This window comes from Rhineura floridana, chromosome 2 (assembly GCF_030035675.1).
Source record: "Rhineura floridana isolate rRhiFlo1 chromosome 2, rRhiFlo1.hap2, whole genome shotgun sequence".
NCBI classification, from domain to species: Eukaryota; Metazoa; Chordata; class Lepidosauria; order Squamata; family Rhineuridae; genus Rhineura; species Rhineura floridana.
This window is the reverse complement of record NC_084481.1, coordinates 82,933,260-82,952,839: the sequence shown is the minus strand read 5'-3', so window position 1 is coordinate 82,952,839 and position 19,580 is coordinate 82,933,260. Positions and strand designations below refer to the sequence as shown.

General features: G+C 42.7%; 1 protein-coding gene across 8 annotated transcripts in view; it reads right to left on the bottom strand.

Annotated features, from left to right (window-relative positions):
• The window catches only part of CLASP1 (cytoplasmic linker associated protein 1), a 311,886-nt gene that overhangs the window by 260,979 nt on the left and 31,327 nt on the right, over window positions 1–19,580 (bottom strand). For all 8 annotated transcript variants that reach the window (XM_061609140.1, XM_061609147.1, XM_061609143.1 and 5 more), the window contains exon 2: window positions 15,712–16,202. In XM_061609140.1, the coding sequence (XP_061465124.1) occupies window positions 15,712–15,906 (195 nt within the window). In that variant the 5' untranslated portion in view covers window positions 15,907–16,202. The remainder of the gene's footprint in view (window positions 1–15,711; window positions 16,203–19,580) is intronic.

Genomic DNA, 19,580 nt, shown 5'->3' with positions numbered 1-19,580 from the left:
CGCGCTCGCGCTCTCGCTCACAAAAAATGTGAACCCAGTCATGTATGCACATATAAATGATCTGAGATAATCAATACATGTTAACCAAGGAATAACATATTCCCATGCTGTAAATACCTATAAAATTCAGGCTGCAAGTAGTTAAACTGATTCAGAGGCACCAGAACACTCATTTTATTGGGGGGAAAGATGGCTGCGGCGGCGAGAGGAGCATTTCTTTGCTTCCCCTTCAACAAATTAACAAAAAAGCTTGTTTAACAGAAGCCAACAGACTCTTTAATCTTCTCCCAAATAGTTTGAAGTTCTTCAAGGTCACAGTTAAAGCTTGGTATTCTAACCCCTTCTGCCCTCATACAACTACAACCACAACTTTGCGACTTACTGAGTGGGATTCTGATAGCCTCTGAGTGGGAGGTAAGGTGCTTCCTCCAAACGTTTATGTCTCCTGAGCCTTGAATCTTGAACCAACATAAATTTAACTCAAGCCTCGTTCAAGATAAGAAAGTGATTCACTACATTTGTTGATGTTTAAACTTCCCTCCTCTCGTCATCAAATCTTTGGAGCCTCCTTTTTAAGAAGCTGTGCTTGTCATTTGTTAGTTGTTTTCTCTGCCTTAAAGCCACCTTTCCTATAAAATGGTTCACAAGAGGAAAATGTGTAAAGAGCAGGGAATCCTGCTAGAAGGGGAAACAGGAATGCCTTCTGGCGATGTGAAACAACTAAAAATTACTCATTTTTTTCCCCTGAACACGGACGGGGGAAAACGTGATGTATTATCCCACTTGGGTGCCGGATCAAGGTCTGATGGCAACGCCCACCCATCTGGCCTGTTTCATAACGCTGACTCCAACACCTCTACCAATGTGATTCTGGACTGGTCCATAGACACGAAAGATATGCTTGGAATATTGGGCTTGCCTCCTTTTTCTACACAAAACCTGGCTCTGGAATTGGAGCAGGCCGAAAATCTATTAAATCACCACTTTGAAGCCATAGTTACCACCGGGATTACTCATGAGGCTTCGAGCTTTCCTTGTCTGACAGATCCATCCACGCCTCAGTATTTATCAGTCACCTCTCCGGGAAACGTGTGCAAACATCAAGTTTATAACCCTGTTGATCTTCAAGGGATGAAATCTCATTTGGTGAAAACTTCAAGAGAGATTGTTTGCATCAAAAACTTCATCAAGGAGGCTAACAGATTACTTACGACCCTTACTGAGGAATTCAAAAAATTAAACACGCATCATAGGACGGGCGACTTTGTAGGTATTCAACGTGCAGCCCAGCCACACAAACGCAGACTTAAACACAAAGTGGTCTTAAATGTGAAAAAATCTAAAAACATCAAAAAGTATAAGCCACCGAGGGCCGGGAAAATGAACTTCAGTAACCTTTTAAAAATCCTGGAGGCGCTGCCAAAACCCAGGAGCCCTCATAGGGAAAGCTCACGGATTCCGGAACATCATCATTCGCACCTTAAACCCCGACCAGAGACAACTCTTTTAACATAGCGAACGCCAACTCCAACCTGTGGGAGTCCATCCTGCACACAGCGTCCTGAATGGCGGGCCTGTCCAGAGCGGAAATTGAAAGATTTACACCCTCCCTGTCCTCCAACCAGAGAAGCGATGGAATTTACAATACAGCCAAAACAAAATAGCGCTGTTAAATTACCCTGGGATTAATTTTAGAGACTCTCCCGCCATGCGGAAATCACACGTTTTTAAATTTTTACAATCATTGGATCTGGTGCAGATAAAGACCTCGGACATTATCAAAGTGGAACATCTATACAGCACTTCCATAAATACAACGGTTCTGCTCACTTTTAGAAGCTCGGAGGCAGCAAGCCACCTGCGTGCAAACAGGCAAATACTGCACACGCATGGAATATCTATCCAAAGACACTTTCAAAATATAGTGGACCCGTATCCTTTGTTTCCAAGCCTGAATTTATTACACTCAACATCAAGAGTTCCCACTGTCGATTCTGGGACAAAAACTTTGGACAAGGGAACAATTCGCTCGACTACCAAGTCCTCAAAAAAGACTAGTACATCTGTCACGGTCTCTTTTAACCAGGGCCCTACCGTCACTGGAGAAGCGAGTTTAGCTTCCAACTTATGCCTAGTCAGTATGACACCCGGCCCGAACCAAGAGCCCAGACTTAACATCGTAAATAAGGAAGAATCGCTTGGCTTCTTCTGCGAAGAGGAGGAGGATCTCCTCACAATTTTTTTCACACTTTCTGTGCACGCCCAACGGGACATTATCACCAGATTGCAGAACCTTTCAAATTGTTTGCAGGCTAGGATGACCTTAGCTGAACCCCCTATTCACGTGAGGTCAGAAACGTAAATCCCTACAGATGTGGGGCGCTCTCCCCAACTAGCCCGCGTCACACAGATCACGGCACCTGCGGCGGACTCAACCCCCTTTCATCATAATCCGTGTTTCCTTCCCTCTTCGATTAGTGACCGCCCTCGTAGGGAATTTCTGAATACTTATTCTGTCCCTTCTTGGACTGATGTAAGATTTTTGGAAAATGCAGAACTGGGGTCTCCGTCTAAATGTCGAGCAGTGGATCTGCTACCCTCTCTGAACCACCCCCTTTGTAACATCTGCAGGCCGGCGTACATCTGTGAGGCAATAATCCATCTTGGGGAAATACAAAACCTGTCCCCCACCCTGGATGCATCGCTGGATATTCCCCCGCCTTGACTGTCTTTGCCTTGATCTACCATGGCTCAGACTCCCATCAAGAAAAATGGCTGCTCCTCCACCTGCTCCTGCCTCCCCTGCGCCCGCACTTCCATCTTATGTGGAGATGACCGGAATTAACACCTCTGCCCCATATCCATATCCTGTCCCACGCTATGGGGTTGGGCCGACTATGAAAGATGGGCAGGCCCCCACGTACCCCACACAGCCCTACACCACGCAGTCCGGAGCCTTGGCAGGACCTTCCCCAGTTGCTGTTCAGACGGTTTATGTCCAGCAACCGTTGGTCTTCCATGACCGTCCCGTGCAGATGTGCTATGCGTCATGCAACAAAATGATTTTTGCCTCTGAAGATGTGTTTTGTACAAGACTCAACCTTTGGGAAAATGTATACCATTTCCTGGCCAATCTCTCTTCAAACTGTATGCCTCTGAATGCATCCTGATGCGTGTTTTATGTTTTGTATTTATTTATTCTGCTTGCTGGTCGTGGACCGAAATAAACATTCATTCATTCACTCATTTTATTGCTGCATGATTTTTTTCAATTGCTCTCCAGCAATGGTCTCCAACCTGGTGCCCTCCAGATGTTTTGGAGACAACTCCCATCATCCCTAAGCATGAGCCACACTGGTGGGGCTCACGGGAATCATAGCCTAAAACTCCTGGAGGGCACCAGGTTAAGAAAGACTGGTATACAGCACCCAGATCTACTAAGCTACACAGGCCAACTGGCTATTCCAGCAAGACTATGTTTATGTTACTGCCCACATACCAGTTATCCTTGAGCTCTACAAACAGGGATTCCATTTCATTGAAGAATGGCAATGGTGATAAAGCCACATTCACATCATACATTTATTACACTATTATTCCACTTTAAACAGTCATGGCGTCCTCCAAAGAATCCTGGGAAGTATAGTTTGTGAAGGGTGCTGAGAGATGTTAGGAGACCTCTATTCCCCTCAGAAAGCTACAATTCCTCAAGTGGTTTAACAATCAATCCCTCTTCGCGGAGAACTCTGGGAACTGCAGGTCTGCGAGGGAAATTGGGGTCTCTTCACAACTCTCAGCACCCTGCACAAACTACAGTTCCCAGGATTCTTTGGGGAAAGCCATGACTGTTTAAAGTGGAATAATAGTGGAATAAATGTACAGCGTGAATGCAGCCTAAGATGATTGCAAAAATTCTCAGACAAGATTGGTGCTGTGAAGGACTAACACTACACTTACATACTAAGTATATTTTATCTGGCAAATCTACAACAAAACAAACCCAAGCCCCAGCAGGTTTTTTTGGTGGCAAATGTTTCTAGATACTTACGTCAGCTTTGGACAAAACAGAGCATAATACACGTCAAAGTCACTAACAGGAATATGGAAGCGAATAAATATTCTCAAAATCACCCATCCAAGCTGAAATCCAACTGAAGTTATACCTTTCATTGGAGAAAATGAACTCTATTAATAAAACTTTTAAAAATCTGACTTCCTGTCCCTGCAGCCCTTTGTGGCTCCAAACTTTCCAGAACTTGTACATCTCTACCCACATTGTGTCTTATATAAAACAGAGATTAAATTGTTGTACTTTTTACTTTGTATGGCTTCAGTACCCAATTAAAAACAGTAAACAAGGGTCACATTTTGGTCTAAATATTTCAACACAAGGGTTTTTCCTCCCTCCCTGTCCTTTCCTCAGAAATAACGTGGTCTACAAGCTAGAATTTTGTAACATGCTGGCAAGCCGCTGGGCAGGGCTGAAAGATACCGTTGTCTGGCCTGCTCATTATTAAAAGCATGTTTTTCTTCTCTGAAGCCTCCTCTATTATTTGAAAGCTACCAAATGTTAATATTCCCACCCTGACTCTCCCTCACACCCACTCCCTGCCATAAGCAGTCAATGAAATGCCACAAAGCAAAAGCAGAGGAGAAAGGCCTGCTTTATAGCTCAGCTCAATAAATTCATGAAGTGGATTCAAGCAACATTAACCCGGATGTAGTCCCACTGCTACAGCTCCACTTGATTGCCTTTTACCCTCCCTATAATACTCCTCATACTTGCAACAGCAGCATAACCACAGAAAATATATTGGGTAGTATAGACCTAGCAACATAACAGACAACTCAACAACAACAACAACAACAGAGGTTTCAAGAAAAGGGTTCAGGAATACAGAACTCAAATGGACAAAACACACACACTTAAAACCAGAAAGCTACCTGCAATTTGGTTGGGAAAGCAGAATGCTGCAGCACAGCTTTTGGCCAGAGCAGCTCTATATCAGCATATTGTACCAGTGCTGAAAGCTCTGGACTGGCTCCCTGTACATTATGAGCTAAGTTCAAGGTATTACTGTTAATGTATAAAGCCCTGAACAGCCTAGGAGTGAAGGCCCTACACCAGCCAGATCACCACCACCATCTGGAGACGCCCTCCTGACTGACCTACAGTTATCACATATTTGCTTAGTTTCTACACAACCTAAACCTTTCAGGATAGTGGCTCCTACTGTAATCAGACAGGCACCTACAATTGTGATATTTCATCACCTGCTGAAAACATTTATTTCGCCAAGCATTTTCAGAGAATTTGATTCAGTTGCTTCCTTTGCATTTTAAGAGTTTATAACATTTTAATGCCTTTGTTTACCATGATAATTTTTTATGACTTTGCAGTTTAGAAGTACTCTTACAAATAAATAATATTAAGTGGGCCAAAATTAGAGACCTTTGCCCCTAAGGCAAAGCTATCAAAATGGCAGGCCTCCCCTGTCCATTAGGATACCCACTCTACAGTCTGTTACCGATCACATAATTTATTAGGAAAGCTCACCTTGCACTTGTCTTCAAGAAATAAAGCCAGCTGGGAGGCCTTCAGTGAGGACATTTCCTTTCCATGCCCCACATACTACCCTACCCACTCCATGGCTCTTACTTCTTCTTCCTCTGGGCATTAGCCAACTAAATAGATCTGCTAGCGCAAGTGTTTCCGCTTGTGCAATGGAACTTCTCTTCCTTTTCCTCGCTCACACCCTCCTCAAATCTGCTCCAGAGGTTGGGGGGAAACTCAGAACAGATTTAGGGGGCGCGCAGGGAGAGGCAGACGTTTTCTTGTGCAAGCAGAAATCCTTGCACTAGCAGATCTTTTTCACTGGATACCGCCTTTGCTTCTCACACTCCCCTTGCCCAAATATTTAAAATGTTATAGTAGCTTTATGCAAATCTACTTAATATTAATATAAAAATCATTCTAAATAAGATTTTGGGTTTTCTTGTCACAAAGTTGGTTCAGCATTGCTTATTATACCTTTAAAAGTAGCAGTGGAAAATTTAGGTCAGGAACCCCTGCAAAGACATAGCAAATGCAAATCCCAACAGCACATTTGTGCTAAATGAAGACACACAAAAATGAAAAAGCTGTGCTGACATCTTCAGAGAAGTGTTACTTTAGTTTAGAGGCTTGTACAAACAGCCAAGCAGCACAAGCACTGAGAAGTTACAGTGGCGTGAAAAAGTATTTGCCCCCTGTCTGATTTTCTGCGTGGTTGCATATTTTTGGCACTGAATGTTATCAGATCTTGAACCAAAACCTAATATTAGAGAAAAGATAACCTGAGTAAACAAATAACACAGCATTTTTATACCTATTTCATTTATTTATTAAAGAAAGTTAAGCAACATCCAATGCCCCCATGTGAAAAAGTAATTGCCCCCTTAGACTCAAATCCTGGTTACGCCACCTTTAGCACCAATGGTTGCAACCAAATGCTTCCTGTAGTTCTTGATCAGTCTCTCACAGCACTGTGGTGAAATTTTGGCCCACTCCTCCATGCAGAACTGAACAGTGACATTTGTGGGGGTCTGACCATGAACTGCTCTTTTCAGGTCCTGCCACAACATCTCCATGTGGTTTAGCTCTGGACTTTGACGTAGGCCCTTCCAAAACTTTAAATTTCTTGTTCTTCAACCATTCTGATGTAGACTTGCTTGTGTGTTTCGGATCATTGTCTTGCTGCATGACCTAGCTGCGCTTCAGCTTAAGCTGATGGGTGGATGGGCCTGACATTCTCCTGTAGAATTCTCTGACGCAAAGCAGAATTCATGGTTCCTTTAACGATGGCAAGTCATCTAGGTCCTGATGCAGCAAAGCATCCCCAAACCATGACACTGCCACCACCATGCTTGACCACTGGTATGAAGTTCTTCATGTGGAATGTAATGTTTGGTTTTTGCCAGACATAACGGGCCCATGTCACCCAAAAAGTCCCATCTTTGACTCATCTGTCCATGAAATATTGCCCCAGAACTCTTGAGGATCATCCAGATGCTTTTTGGCAAACTCTAGATGAGCATTCATGTTCTTCTTCGTGAGCTGTGATTTCTGCCTTGCTATTCTGCCATGAATCCCAAGTTTGCACAGTGTCTTTCTGATGGTGGAGTCATGTACACTGACCTTAGCTGAGGCGAGAGAGGCCTGCAGATCCCTGGATGTTGTTCTAGGGTCCTTCGTGACTTCCTGGATGATTTTATGCCTTGCTCTTGGAAAGATTTTAGCAGGACAGCCACTCCTGGGAAGACTCACTACTGTCCCAAACCTTCTCCATTTGGTCAATATGGCTGACTGTGGTTCGGTGGAGTTCCAGAGCCTTAGAAATGGTTTTGTAACCCTTTCCAGACTGATATACATCAACAACTGTTTTCCAGGGGTGTTCAGGAATTTATTTGGATCATAGCATGATGTGGGCTTTGGAACCTGTGTGATGGCAACTTCAGTCTGATGGCAAGGGCCAAAGTTAGTCAGATTTATGTTGGGCAGGGCTGGCCCAAATCAGGCCTGATTGTTTACAAAGGTATTCAAATGTCTGACCTTAATAATAATCCCTTTCATTGGGTTGAGTTAACTAGGGGGGCAATTACTTTTTCACATGGGGGCATTGGGTGTTGCTGAACTTTCTTTAATCAATGAGTGAAAGAAGTATCAAAATGTTGTGTTATTTGTTTACTCAGATTCCCTGTTCTCTAATATTAGGTTTTGGTTCAAGATCTGATAACATTCAGTGCCAAAAATATGCAACCACGCAGAAAATCAGACAGGAGGCAAGTACTTTTTCACAGCACTGTAAAACTGGCCATGAATTTCTTCTCACTATCCCTGCCTCCCAAACATAAAGTATTTCTCCTAGCACAGAAGTGGGAAACGCGAAGATTTCTCTAACTGAAATGAAGTTACTTAATTTATATAAGTATGTCAACTAGGCAAATTTTTACTTTCTAAAGCAATTTTTGTTTGACATGAATTTTGGCCAGGAAAGTGCTTGTATATACATACACCAAAAAAGCAACTCCCAGGCCTTACTGGCTGTGGTGTTTGGTCATATTATAACACCACAAACCACATTACATTTGCTGGTTTTTACTAGGAGGAAAAAGAAACCCTGATAGAAGTATCTGTGGGCTATAGGTACATTCTTAAACAAGGTTTTTTGCCTATTAGTGAATTTCCCTGCTTTTTAATCCAGGAAGTAAGAAATGGGATCCTGTGCAAGTTTGCTGAGAATGGATTGATCATTTGCATGCTTATTGATTTCAGTGGGGTTTACTCCCCTGCAATCATGCTTAAGATAGGTGAAACTGGCCACAGGGGATGAGGAGGGAGGGAAGGAAGGGCAGAGGGGAGGAGGGAAGGAAGGGCAGAGGGGAGGAGGGGAGGGGAGCAGGTGGGAGGGGGAGGGGAGCAGGTGGGAGGGGGAGGGGAGAAGGATAGGTTTGATCATTTGCATGTTTATTGAGTTCAGTGGGATTTACTCCCATGCACTCATGCTTAGGATAGGTAAAACTAACCGGGGGGGAGGGAGGGGGGCTGGAGTGGGCAGGGGAGGAGGAAGAGGGGAAGGGGAAGGAAGAGGAGAGGAGAGGAGAGGAGAGGGGAAGGAGGAGAAAGGCAGGTCTGATCATTTGCATGCTTACTGAGTTCAATGGGATTTACTATGCAATCATGTTTAGGATAGGTAAAACTGACCATGGGGGGGAGGGGGAGGGGAAGGAGCAGATTGGAGGGGGGCAAAGGAAAAGGGAGGGTAGGCCAGGTTTGATCATTTCCATTCTTATAGAGTTCAATGGTATATACTCCCATGCAATCATGCTTAAGATAGGTAAAACTGACCATGGGGAGGGGGAAGGAGGGGAAAGGGGAAGGAGGGGATTAGAAGGGGATGGAGATGGGAGGAAGGGGCAAAGGAAGGGGGAGGGAGGAGAAGGGAGGGTGGGTTTGATCATCTGCATACTTTTTGAGTTCCATGGGATTTATTTCTGTGCAACCATGTTTGAAAATGGAAACAGACTGCCTTCAAGTCAATCCCGACTTATGGCGACCCTATGAATAGGGTTTTCATGGTAAATGGTATTCAGAGGTGGTTTTACTATTACCTTCCTCTGAGGCTGAGAGGCAATGACTAGCCCAAGGTCCCCCAGTGGGCGTCATGACTGTGTGGGGATTTGAACCATGGTCTCCCAGATCATAGTCTAATAATGACCAGGGGGAGGAGATTGGGTGGGTGGGCACGGCAGAGAAGAAGCCCCTTTCCTTTCCAAAAGGAAAATACTGTGAACAGTATCATTGCTTTTCAGCATTTCCCCCACCTACATCAGGCACATGTAGCTTCCCACCCAAATTTAACTCAAATCTGTCCCTGGCCACATGCACACCAGGCCTTTATTTCACTTTAGACAGTCATGGCTTCTCTCAAAGAATCCTGGGAAGTGTAGTTAGTGAAGGGTGCTGAGAGTTGCTAGGAGACGCCCTGTTCCCCTCACAGACCTTCAATCAGTGTGGCTGACTGTTAAACCACTCTGGCCACTGGAACTCTATCAGTGGAATAGGAGTCTCCTCTCAGCATCCTTCACTAACTACACTTCCCAGGATTCTTCAAGCAAAGCCATGACTGTCCAAAGTGAAATAAAGGCCTGGTGTGGATGTGGCCCCCTGATTAGCCAAGCCCAGCAGCTGTGAGTCTGGCTTTTAGAACACTGACAGTTGGTTCTGACTGAGCATGCCCGACACTATCATTGAGTTCAAGCCAAAAATTCTTAAATTAATTAAAAGTCAGCCAGGTGTTTTTTTTTCACTTTTAAACTGCAGAAGATGAAGGTCAGAGTATGGGGCAAGGTCAGTAGTAGGATTACAGGTACTCTGTGAACATGGCTGATTTTTTATGAATTTCAACAAATTATGAGAACTCTGACAGAAAAAAGTTCAAAAGGGCTCTGGGGTTTTTCCCTCTCTTTTTAGACTTTGAGCTCTCTATTCTCTCTGACTGTTTTGTGTATCACCATGAACATTTAGAGAGTTGTTAAGCAAGCGTTTCTGAGTTCAGGACTATAGGTTTTATAAGGTTTTGTTTTGAAATGAGCTTATGGGAAGCATCAGAATGGCGTGAGAGGTATTTTCAATTTAACATTGCGGAATGTGAAAAATCCACGCTGGCTATAGTATACAGCCACTCTTGTGGCTGTATAATATGGCTTGATTAATCAGAAGAGCACATCAACACTGCCCACTTCACATTAATATTTCTGCTGCTAATTCAATGTTTCCTTTCACCCACTCAACTTCAACAGAACAAAAAGCGTGGTTCAGAAAGCAAGTATGTTTCTTAAGCAGCTGAATGGTGATTGCTCAGCACAAGTTATTTTAACAGACACCCCACTTTAAACTAAGCTCAAGCCATCTGTTCCACCCCTCAATTATACAAAGCAAAACAAACCTCCAGCAGCGGAGAGTAATGCGTAATACAGATGTCGATTTACTTCTGCTTGTATTTCCGCTCTCTGCCATCTTCCCACCCCCACCGCATGCCGTTCATGGGCTTTTGTAGCCTCTCGTGTTACAGACAGAGAACAAACCTACCATGAGAATCCAGAACTGGGGGAAGGGAGGGAACAGAGTATTATTATTAAAATTAACAGCACCAACAACAGATTAAATAATAGCAATCAAAAATAAATAATAAAATTATAGTAATAATAATAAATATGCCACTTGATCCTCTCTGCCCCATGAGGTTTCTGCATTCCTATGTTACCAGAGTATGATAAGATGAGGCCCACGGGGGAGTGGAAACCATGGCTCTTAGAGCCATCTTTAGGAATGACAACACATAGCTGCACCACTTATAGCAAAATATAGCCAGCTGCATGGGTAGGTGCAGCCACAGAACAGCCCTAACCCAACTGTAGTGTGGTTTAGAGAGAATGAAGTGATAAAAAAGGAGTGCATATTACTAAGTTGAAAGTGACAGGAAGGGGCAATGCAAAGAGAGACTAGTGTGAGGGTATGAGGGGGCAAGTTAGAGATAATCAGAGAGCCTGGGAGCAGCCAGAATACAGTAAAACAGGGCCCAAGAAGAAAAAATTAAGTCATACTGCCAAAGCCACAGTCTTTAACCCCACTTCTCATCCAAACCAGCATAAAAGGGGGGAAAGTAAGATATAATTCAGAGAACATATTGTTATTAAATTACATAGATTTGCATGTCAGTGACATTTTCAAACGTTTTACTCTAGAAATGAATATAGTACAACTGTAAGTTCCAGAGTGCTTTAATTTCTGCATTTGCCCTCCCAACCACTCTGCATGGTAGCCTACTATTAATTCAAGGAATTTGAAAAAAAAATCCTAGCTCTGTTTTCTCATCACCTGTTACTTTTCATTTCCCGCCAGTGTCCTTAAAATATTATCACCATAAATTTATTAATCGCCTTCTACAATAGTCTCAATGGGATATACAATAAAAACAGCAAACAAGTTAAAAATATGAAAGCCAGGGGATATATTTAAAACAAAATTGACACCCACGACAGAGACCCTTTCATCCTGCTGGGAAAGCTGTCAAAATACCTGACTATTGCACTCTTCCTTTTGGCTTATTCAAAAAGGTGTTGAATTAGTGTAGTTTATACACAGTCATATGCTTCTAAGGCATGCTTCATAAGGTAGTTATAGGCACCTAAAAACCAGGGGCTGTATCCAACAAAGTCGTGTTCACGCAAGGACTTCTGTTTCTGTAATGGAACCTCCCATCCTTCTCCTTGCAAAGCTGCTCCAGAGGGTTGGGGGAAAACCCAGAACATATTTGGGGGACACGCAGAGGGATCAGAGAAAAGGAAAGTTCTGTTGCACAAACCAAAGTCCTTGCACAAATGGAATGATCTTGTTAGATGCAGCCCCATTATTTTAAATCTGCATCCTTTATTTGAAACACAGAATTCAAATAATGTTAGTCAACATTTACCCTGTTTTGTTTCAGATTTTCCTTACACCCTCTGCCACAGGTTAGGATAAAAGAAAGTTAGAGAAACATCTATGGCTAACTCTCCTCAGCCTTTGATGTTTAACATCCCCCCAAAACTTCTTAACTCATGAAAGGAGAGCATGTTTTTTCTATTTTCTCATAGGAGAAATGAAGAGTTACTCATAATGCTCTTGTTATTAAGAGTATCTTAACATAATATCTTCAAATTATGCTTTCTTCATAATGACTATTTATGGCTTTATTGAAGCTACCAACATTAGAACTATTTGCTAACAACTGTAGCACTTGCTATCAAGAGCTAGATAACCAAGATATAAATAGGGCCCATATGGCAGTGACCAATACTTAAAAGATCTACATCTCATTATCCCTCCAATGAGGAAGAATCAGTCCCAAAGCTACATTTTTTTAGGTTGTTATATTCTTTCTGAACTACTCTTGGGGTTATTTTGCAAGTGGATAGCTCCACATTGTTCATTTAAACCAGCCTTGCCCAAGCTGGTACTTTCCAGATATTGCTGGATTTCTACTCCCATCATCCCTGACTGCTGGCCAAGCTGGCAGAAGCTGACAGGAGTTAGAATCTAACAACATCTAAATAGCACCAACTTAGGCAAGACTGGTTTAACTAATCTGGACGGACAACCATAATTTTCTAATGGGTGGACCTAGAACCCCATGCAATCTGGGATTGTACTGCAGATGAACAGGAGTCTATCCTATAGTTCTTGCTAGTGAAACAATTTCAGATAACATCTCATATAATACAACAGACTGTCAAGAAGATTCAACTGTGAATGTCAAGTATGTAGTTAACATTAAAAGGGGTGACAGCTCAGTAGCAGAGCACCTGCTTTGAATGGAGAAGGACTGTGGTCCAAGTCCCAATATCTCCAGTTAAAATTGCAGCAGGGATGGGAAAGACCTGCCTGAGACCTTGGAGAGCTGTTACCAATCAGAACAGGCAATAAAGTAACACCTCAGTTAACAAATCCTCCAGGAAAGAAGCTCTTTTTAACAAAGACTTTTTTGGGTGCGGGGGGCATGCACACACTCTGACATAGTAAGAATGTGGCTCCTTGTCTACTGGATTGTGGCTGCTGCAGGTAGTTCTCTCATGCGTGGTTGGAACTGCATTCCTTGCCAGGTGGCACAGACATCTCTGCAGTAAACAGTGTTTCAGGTACCCTAGAAGCACTATTTACTGCAGATGCTTCTGCTCGAGTGTAGGGGAGGATGGCAGAGAGAGAGAGAGACCAAGCAGAGGGTGGTGGCTGCCTCTTGCCTGCTCAAGTGCAAGTATAGGAGAACTGTGCTCAGAGCGTTAGATTGCTATAGCAAGATGCTACATGATAAAAGAAAAAAAAGGTAAGGCAGGCATCCTTGGATGCGTTTTGGAAGAAGCCTTCAAGTTGTCTGCATGCAAGGCTTACCTGACCTGGTTGTTTCATTTCAGACATGCATATTGTAAGTTTTGAACAAAAAGCTGGCTGAAGTATGTTGAACCACTCTTCTTTTTTGTGGCGTAGGGACCTATACCTATACTTTCCATGTTACTCCAACCTTTGGTACCAATGTTTCTGTTAAAGAAGTAAGGTCCAGGAATGCATGTACTTGGTTAACTGAGGTATTATTGTACAAGGCTAGATAGGCCATTGGTTTGACTCAATATACTGAAGCTTCATAGGATCATAACATACTACTAGTAGGGCAACTATGAAACATCTGAAGTATAACTATTATTTATTTATATCCCACCCTTCCTCACAGAAGGAGCTCAGGATGGCAAATAAAAACACTAAAAGCGCTCTAAAACATCTTAAAAAAGCAAAAGGCTTTAAAACATATTAAAACAAACTGACTTAAAAACATCTTTAAAAATATTGGGCTTTAGGATTCATAATTGTCAGAGTCAACTCCCAATGCAAAAAAAGAAAAGAGTACTTAACATGGCTCGGCTCGGGTACTGAGAATTTCTGACTGAGGAAGATATCCAAAATTAGCCTCACACAAACATGATGGGCCACACCTCATGATTCAGTTGCCATAAGGTCATTACAAGCTGCCTCTAAATGGGCATTTGCTCCATACAGCAATCCAGTTGCTTGTACTGGTTCCTCAAGGGGATCAGCCCTACACTTCCGAGTTTTGTCTTCATTCCCCTGCAAGCCAGAAAGATGAAGATTTGGAAGTAGCATGGAGACAAACTCTATGGCTGTGGACAATCCCGGTGGCAAGCTTGTATGCACGGTCATTTCAGGAAGCTAAAGCAGCCTCCATGTGACCGTACCATGAGAAAGATCTAAATACAGCCATTCAGCCAACTTCTTCTTCCAGCATAAATGCATGTTGGGAGCCTATTACATAAAGGTTAGCTAGAACATTGTCCCAAAAAGTGCTTCAGAATATGCAATAGACAACCCAAGAACTCCACCGCCCTGGGTAGATTGGTCATCTGGATGGATGTGTGGTGAAATGGTCACCTCTACCCACCAGAATTATAAAGTATTGGTTGGCTGATTACAAGTACACCTGCACACACACTTTTTCACCTATTATCATAAGTCCTCTTACCCAGCTCCCAAATGTCCTTCCTGTTGAAGAATGTTTATTAAGGTAGAATACCCTTTAGGAACATAGCAAGCTGCCTTACACTGACTCAGATCATTGGTCCATCCAGCCCAGAATTGTCCATACTGGCTGGCAGCAGCTCTCCAGGGTTTCAAGCAGGAGTCTTTCCCAGCCCTACCTGGTGATACCAGAGATTGAACCTGGGATCTTCTGCATGCAAAGCAGAAGCTCCACCACTGAACTACAGGCCCTTGGCCAACTTGGTGCCCTCCAGATGTTTTGGACTATAACTCCCATCAGCCCCAGCCAAAAGAGCTGACGACAGTTGTTCAAAACACCTGGGGGGGACACCAAGCTGGCGAAGGCTGGGGCAGAACGATTCTACCAGGCTGTCACTAAAAACAGCCACCCCCTCTATTACGTGTAGCACAATTAAAGCATGCCGCGACCCCATTTTGCCAAGTACTTCTCTGCCAAGAGAAGCCAACGATGTGGAGTGGGAGCATGAAAAAAAACCCACAGTGTAATGCCACCAGGAAAGGACCATAGCAAGTTTGATTGCACATTACAGAGAGGGTTGGGGAGACACACACAGTGTGATACAGGGCCAATGTTTCATGGGAGTATCCTTGTGTTTCTTGCATCGTGAAATTCTGCCCTTATACTTAGCCTTCTCTATAAACACAGGCTCTTTCCAAGTCCACTTTTATACACATATTGTTGTTTGTTTTGACAAAACATCTTTAAGGGAGCTCAAAAACCCAGTGGCAATTCACCATTGCAAGCAAGGACACTAATCCAACTCAAGAATGAAATCCCAATTTTTATTTTCATCAGTGAAAAACGCAGATATTTTGTTTTTAATCTATAATGAGTTCTACTGTGTGTTGTATATACATTTTAGTAAACGAAAAGCCACAGTATGAAGAATTTGTCATGCCATCAATCACAGCTCACTAAGAAATGCACAGGATCAATAGGATTTGCAACATGTAAAGTGAAGAGTGAAGTCTGTTCCATAACTGTTGAGAGAAGCCTGTGTGAACCAACCAGAGTTGAAGCAACATTTGACCTTAGCAATTCTGTCTCTGCAAATCAGTCTTACCTTATAATTGCTAGAATTTACCCACGAGGTAGCTAGACCATCAACCATTTTATCCAGCATGGTCTGATCATGCTCAAGATCAGCAGATTTCTGTTTATCTGAGAAATAGTCTATCAGTTCTTGGCCAACCTGAAGTCTCTTCCCAACATCTTTCTGCAGAACCTGGACCAAGCAATACTCCATTGTGGGCTCCATAATGTGCTAGAGAAACAGCACAGGCAACGGGGAAGCTAGAGGGCAGCAGGTTTGAAAAGTCCTGCTGCAGATGTATTCTCTAGGTCGCCTCTTTGTTCGACGAAGGTTACCAAGGGCCTGGATTTCAAAGATGTGATTCTGGGAATGGCAACAATGCACCATGTGTGTCTGAAGAGCAGCTGGCAGGTTATTAAAAGTTCAATTTAAAATAACTAGTAATAGATAAATAAAGCAGAGAGCGGATCATTCGGGTTGTATGACCAGGTCTGTGATGCTTCCCAATTCAGCAGTCCATCCTGAAAGAAAATTTCAAAAGAGGCAAAGGTTAGAGACAAACTAAGAAAGCAAAACCTCAAAGAGCATAAAGCCCCAGCTGATACACTTGAAGCAGTCATGTTAAAAAAAAAGAAGTCAGTTCCCTTGGAACTATTACAGAGATCCAGCAAATCTGGGTGTAAAAATGGGACTGAAAACTTGGTATATTCTCATATCTTACACAACACTTCAGCCTGGCCCAAAAGGGGGAAAGAAAAGAGCTAACACAGTTATATGGGCCATCAACTGCTAAGGAAAAAGAAACAGACACAAAACCAACAGCTTTTGATCAACAACAAAAATGCAGACAACACCTTAAATCTAACTATACAGTCATGAGAGTGGCCGTATACTATAGCCAGCATCGATTTTTCACATTCCACAATGTTAAATTAAAAATACCCCCATGCCATTCTGTTGCTTCCCATAAGCTCATTTCAAAACAAAGCCTTACTTATAGTCCTGAACTCGGAAACACTAGCTCAACAACCCTCTACGTTTTCATGGTGGTACACAAAACACTCAGAGAGTATCAAGAGTACAAAGTGTAAAACAAGAAGACAAAAATCAAGATCTCTTTTGGACTTTTTTCTGTCAGTGGTCTCATAATTTGTTGAAATTAATTAAAAATCAGCCATGTTCACAGAGTACCTGTAATCCTATTACTGACCTTGCCCCATACTCTGACCTTCATCTTCTGCAGTTTAGTAAAAAAAAATGCCTGGATGATTTTTAATTAATTTAAGAAATTTAGCATTAAAGTCAATGATAAGCTGGGGCATGCTCAGTAACAACCAACTGTCAGTGTCCTAAAAGTCAGACTCACAGCTCTTTGGGTTGGCTAATCAGGGGGCCACACCCACACCAGACTTTGATTTCACTTTACACAGTCATGGCTTCCCCCAAACAATCCTGGGAAGTGTAGTCTGTGAAGGGTGCTGAGAGTTATTAGGAGGGTCCTATTCCCCTGACAGAGTTCCAGTGGCCAGAGTGGTTAAACAGTCAGCTGCTCTGACTGAAGCTCTGTGAGGGGAACAGGGCGTCTCCTAGCAACTCTCAGTACCCTTCACAGAGAGTGGGGGGGGAAGGAGGGAGGGAGGGGAAAAGAGAGAAAAACTTGATTTATTTACCAGGTTATTCTAATACAAACAGAATCAAGCACCTAATGATTTAAAATATCTTCATTCATTTAATTTAGCTGTGGATATGAAGACCACACACACACAAAAAAAACCCACAGTTGCACCCACTACTGCATGTGAGTTGTGAAGGTTTGCAGCTTTTACCATATTCCTTTGTTGCACAGATGGTCTTAGAAAAAACAATCTGTCTAGTCTTCTCAGAACGTTCATTCATGACTATAGTCCTAACCACACTTACTTGAAAGCAAACTTTACTGTAAAGGAAGTACTGTCTGTCTCTAACACTGACAACCAATGTTATACAATACTGTATTGCAAAAATGAATGTAAGTGGGGAACCAATGTTTCCATTCAAGAAACATGCTGGGGAATGCTTATGCCTTGCAAGGAACTATCTGCACCAGTCTCACCCTTTGAGCACCAATGTGTTATTGTCTAGACCAGCCTTTCCCAACCAGTGTGCCTCCAGATGTTGTTGGACCACAACTCCCATCAAGCCTCAGCCAGCATTGCCGATGGTCAGGAAAGATGGGAATTGTGGTCCAACAACATCTGGAGGCACACTGGTTGGGAAAGGCTGGTCTAGAACTTTAGAAAAGTTTTAGATGCATTCTTCCCCCAATAAAGCTCACTTTTTTCTTCTTTTGCATGCATAGAGCTTTGTTGCAGTAGTGGCATATTACTCTAAGTGTGTTCTTGGAAAATGAACAGTCACTTTGAAATATCCTTGGACATGATCGGGTGGGGGCAGGGGAGAAGAGAGGAATTTCGGGAAGCACCCAACCAAAGCTACCTTTGACATATGCACATAGGGCCCATAAATTAGTGCCAACACACAACCCTGTTATTTACCAGTGCTAATAAAATAGCTTTCCTCTCATACCAGGTGTTGATCCAAATTAAGATTTTTGCATCAGCTTCCACCAATACCAAATAAATAGATTTTACATGCTTCACCTAGAATAAACATTTAATCATTAATTTCTCTTTGGTCTTGTATAAGACAGGTGCCCACAAACTGCATGTGCTGAAAGCTGCTATGACAAAGCTATTATTACTACTGGCAATAAACTTCTGCACATGTCAGTATGTGCGTGTGCGTGTCTGTACAAGCACGTATATAAATACACGCGTACATATAGACTATCTCATCCACCTCCCACTAGTATTATCTGGTTTCTCATCTATGCTCCAAGTGCACGTGCCTTCACAAACTACTTGTTTTAAAACAGGACTTTTAAAGAGAAGCGAAGAAAGCACAGACTGGAGGTCCGTCCCCCCGACAATGCTTCCAACTCTTCTGTATCACTTTACCAGCAGCTGCAGCGTCTCCATTCCCTTCCCCCTCCAAAATGAAATGGATCTCACTCACACATATCCCAACACAGTACTCTCTCCATGAATTCTGGCAGACAGACACGCCTCGCTTTGCCCCCCCTAAACCCATAGCCCTTCATCCTCAGTCTCCCATGTCGCACAGCGTTATTTTAAAAAAATACTATTCGCATGGATATAAAACTCTCCTCATCCGAAAAACTACCCTATTATCTGGAGGTGCCATTTACCTGAAAGAAAAAAAGAAACTTTCCAATGATAGCATCTAAAGCTCCTGCTTGTAAGAAAACTATGGCACATGTGAAGGAAAACAGGGCAAGCTTAGCATAAAACAGAAAGGGTGTGTGTGTGAAAAAAAAAATCAGACAGCTGTAAAACACATCTCTAGTTACAGAAAGAACCAGGGCAAACCTGCAGGCATCATCCAGTCCAAAATAATATAGTACAATAATGCACCCTAATTGACTTCTATCTGATAGCAGGCCTCTCTGCAAAGTCAGCTTTCTCTGTTTTTTCACAAACTGTATTTCTAGGTCATCATTACTACAGTTCTCCCCCCCCTTTTTCTGTTTTTAATAAAAAGCAGTGACAGCCAGCAAAATGACAAAATTCCTCCAGCAGAAATGCCCTGTAGGTTATTTATTTAAAAGAGCTTTCCCCATCCTGGTGTCCTGTAGATGATTTAGACTAAATCTTATCATCACTGACCACTAGAGGTGATGGGAGCTGTAGTCCAAAACAACTGGAGGGCACAGTGTTGGGGAAGGCGGATTTAAAAGTATTCATAACTTGCTTCTCCATAAACAATAAGCTCATTAAAAAGGCTATTTTTAAAAATAATACAAACTCTGCACAAACTTCCCTCACTGACAAAAAATGAAG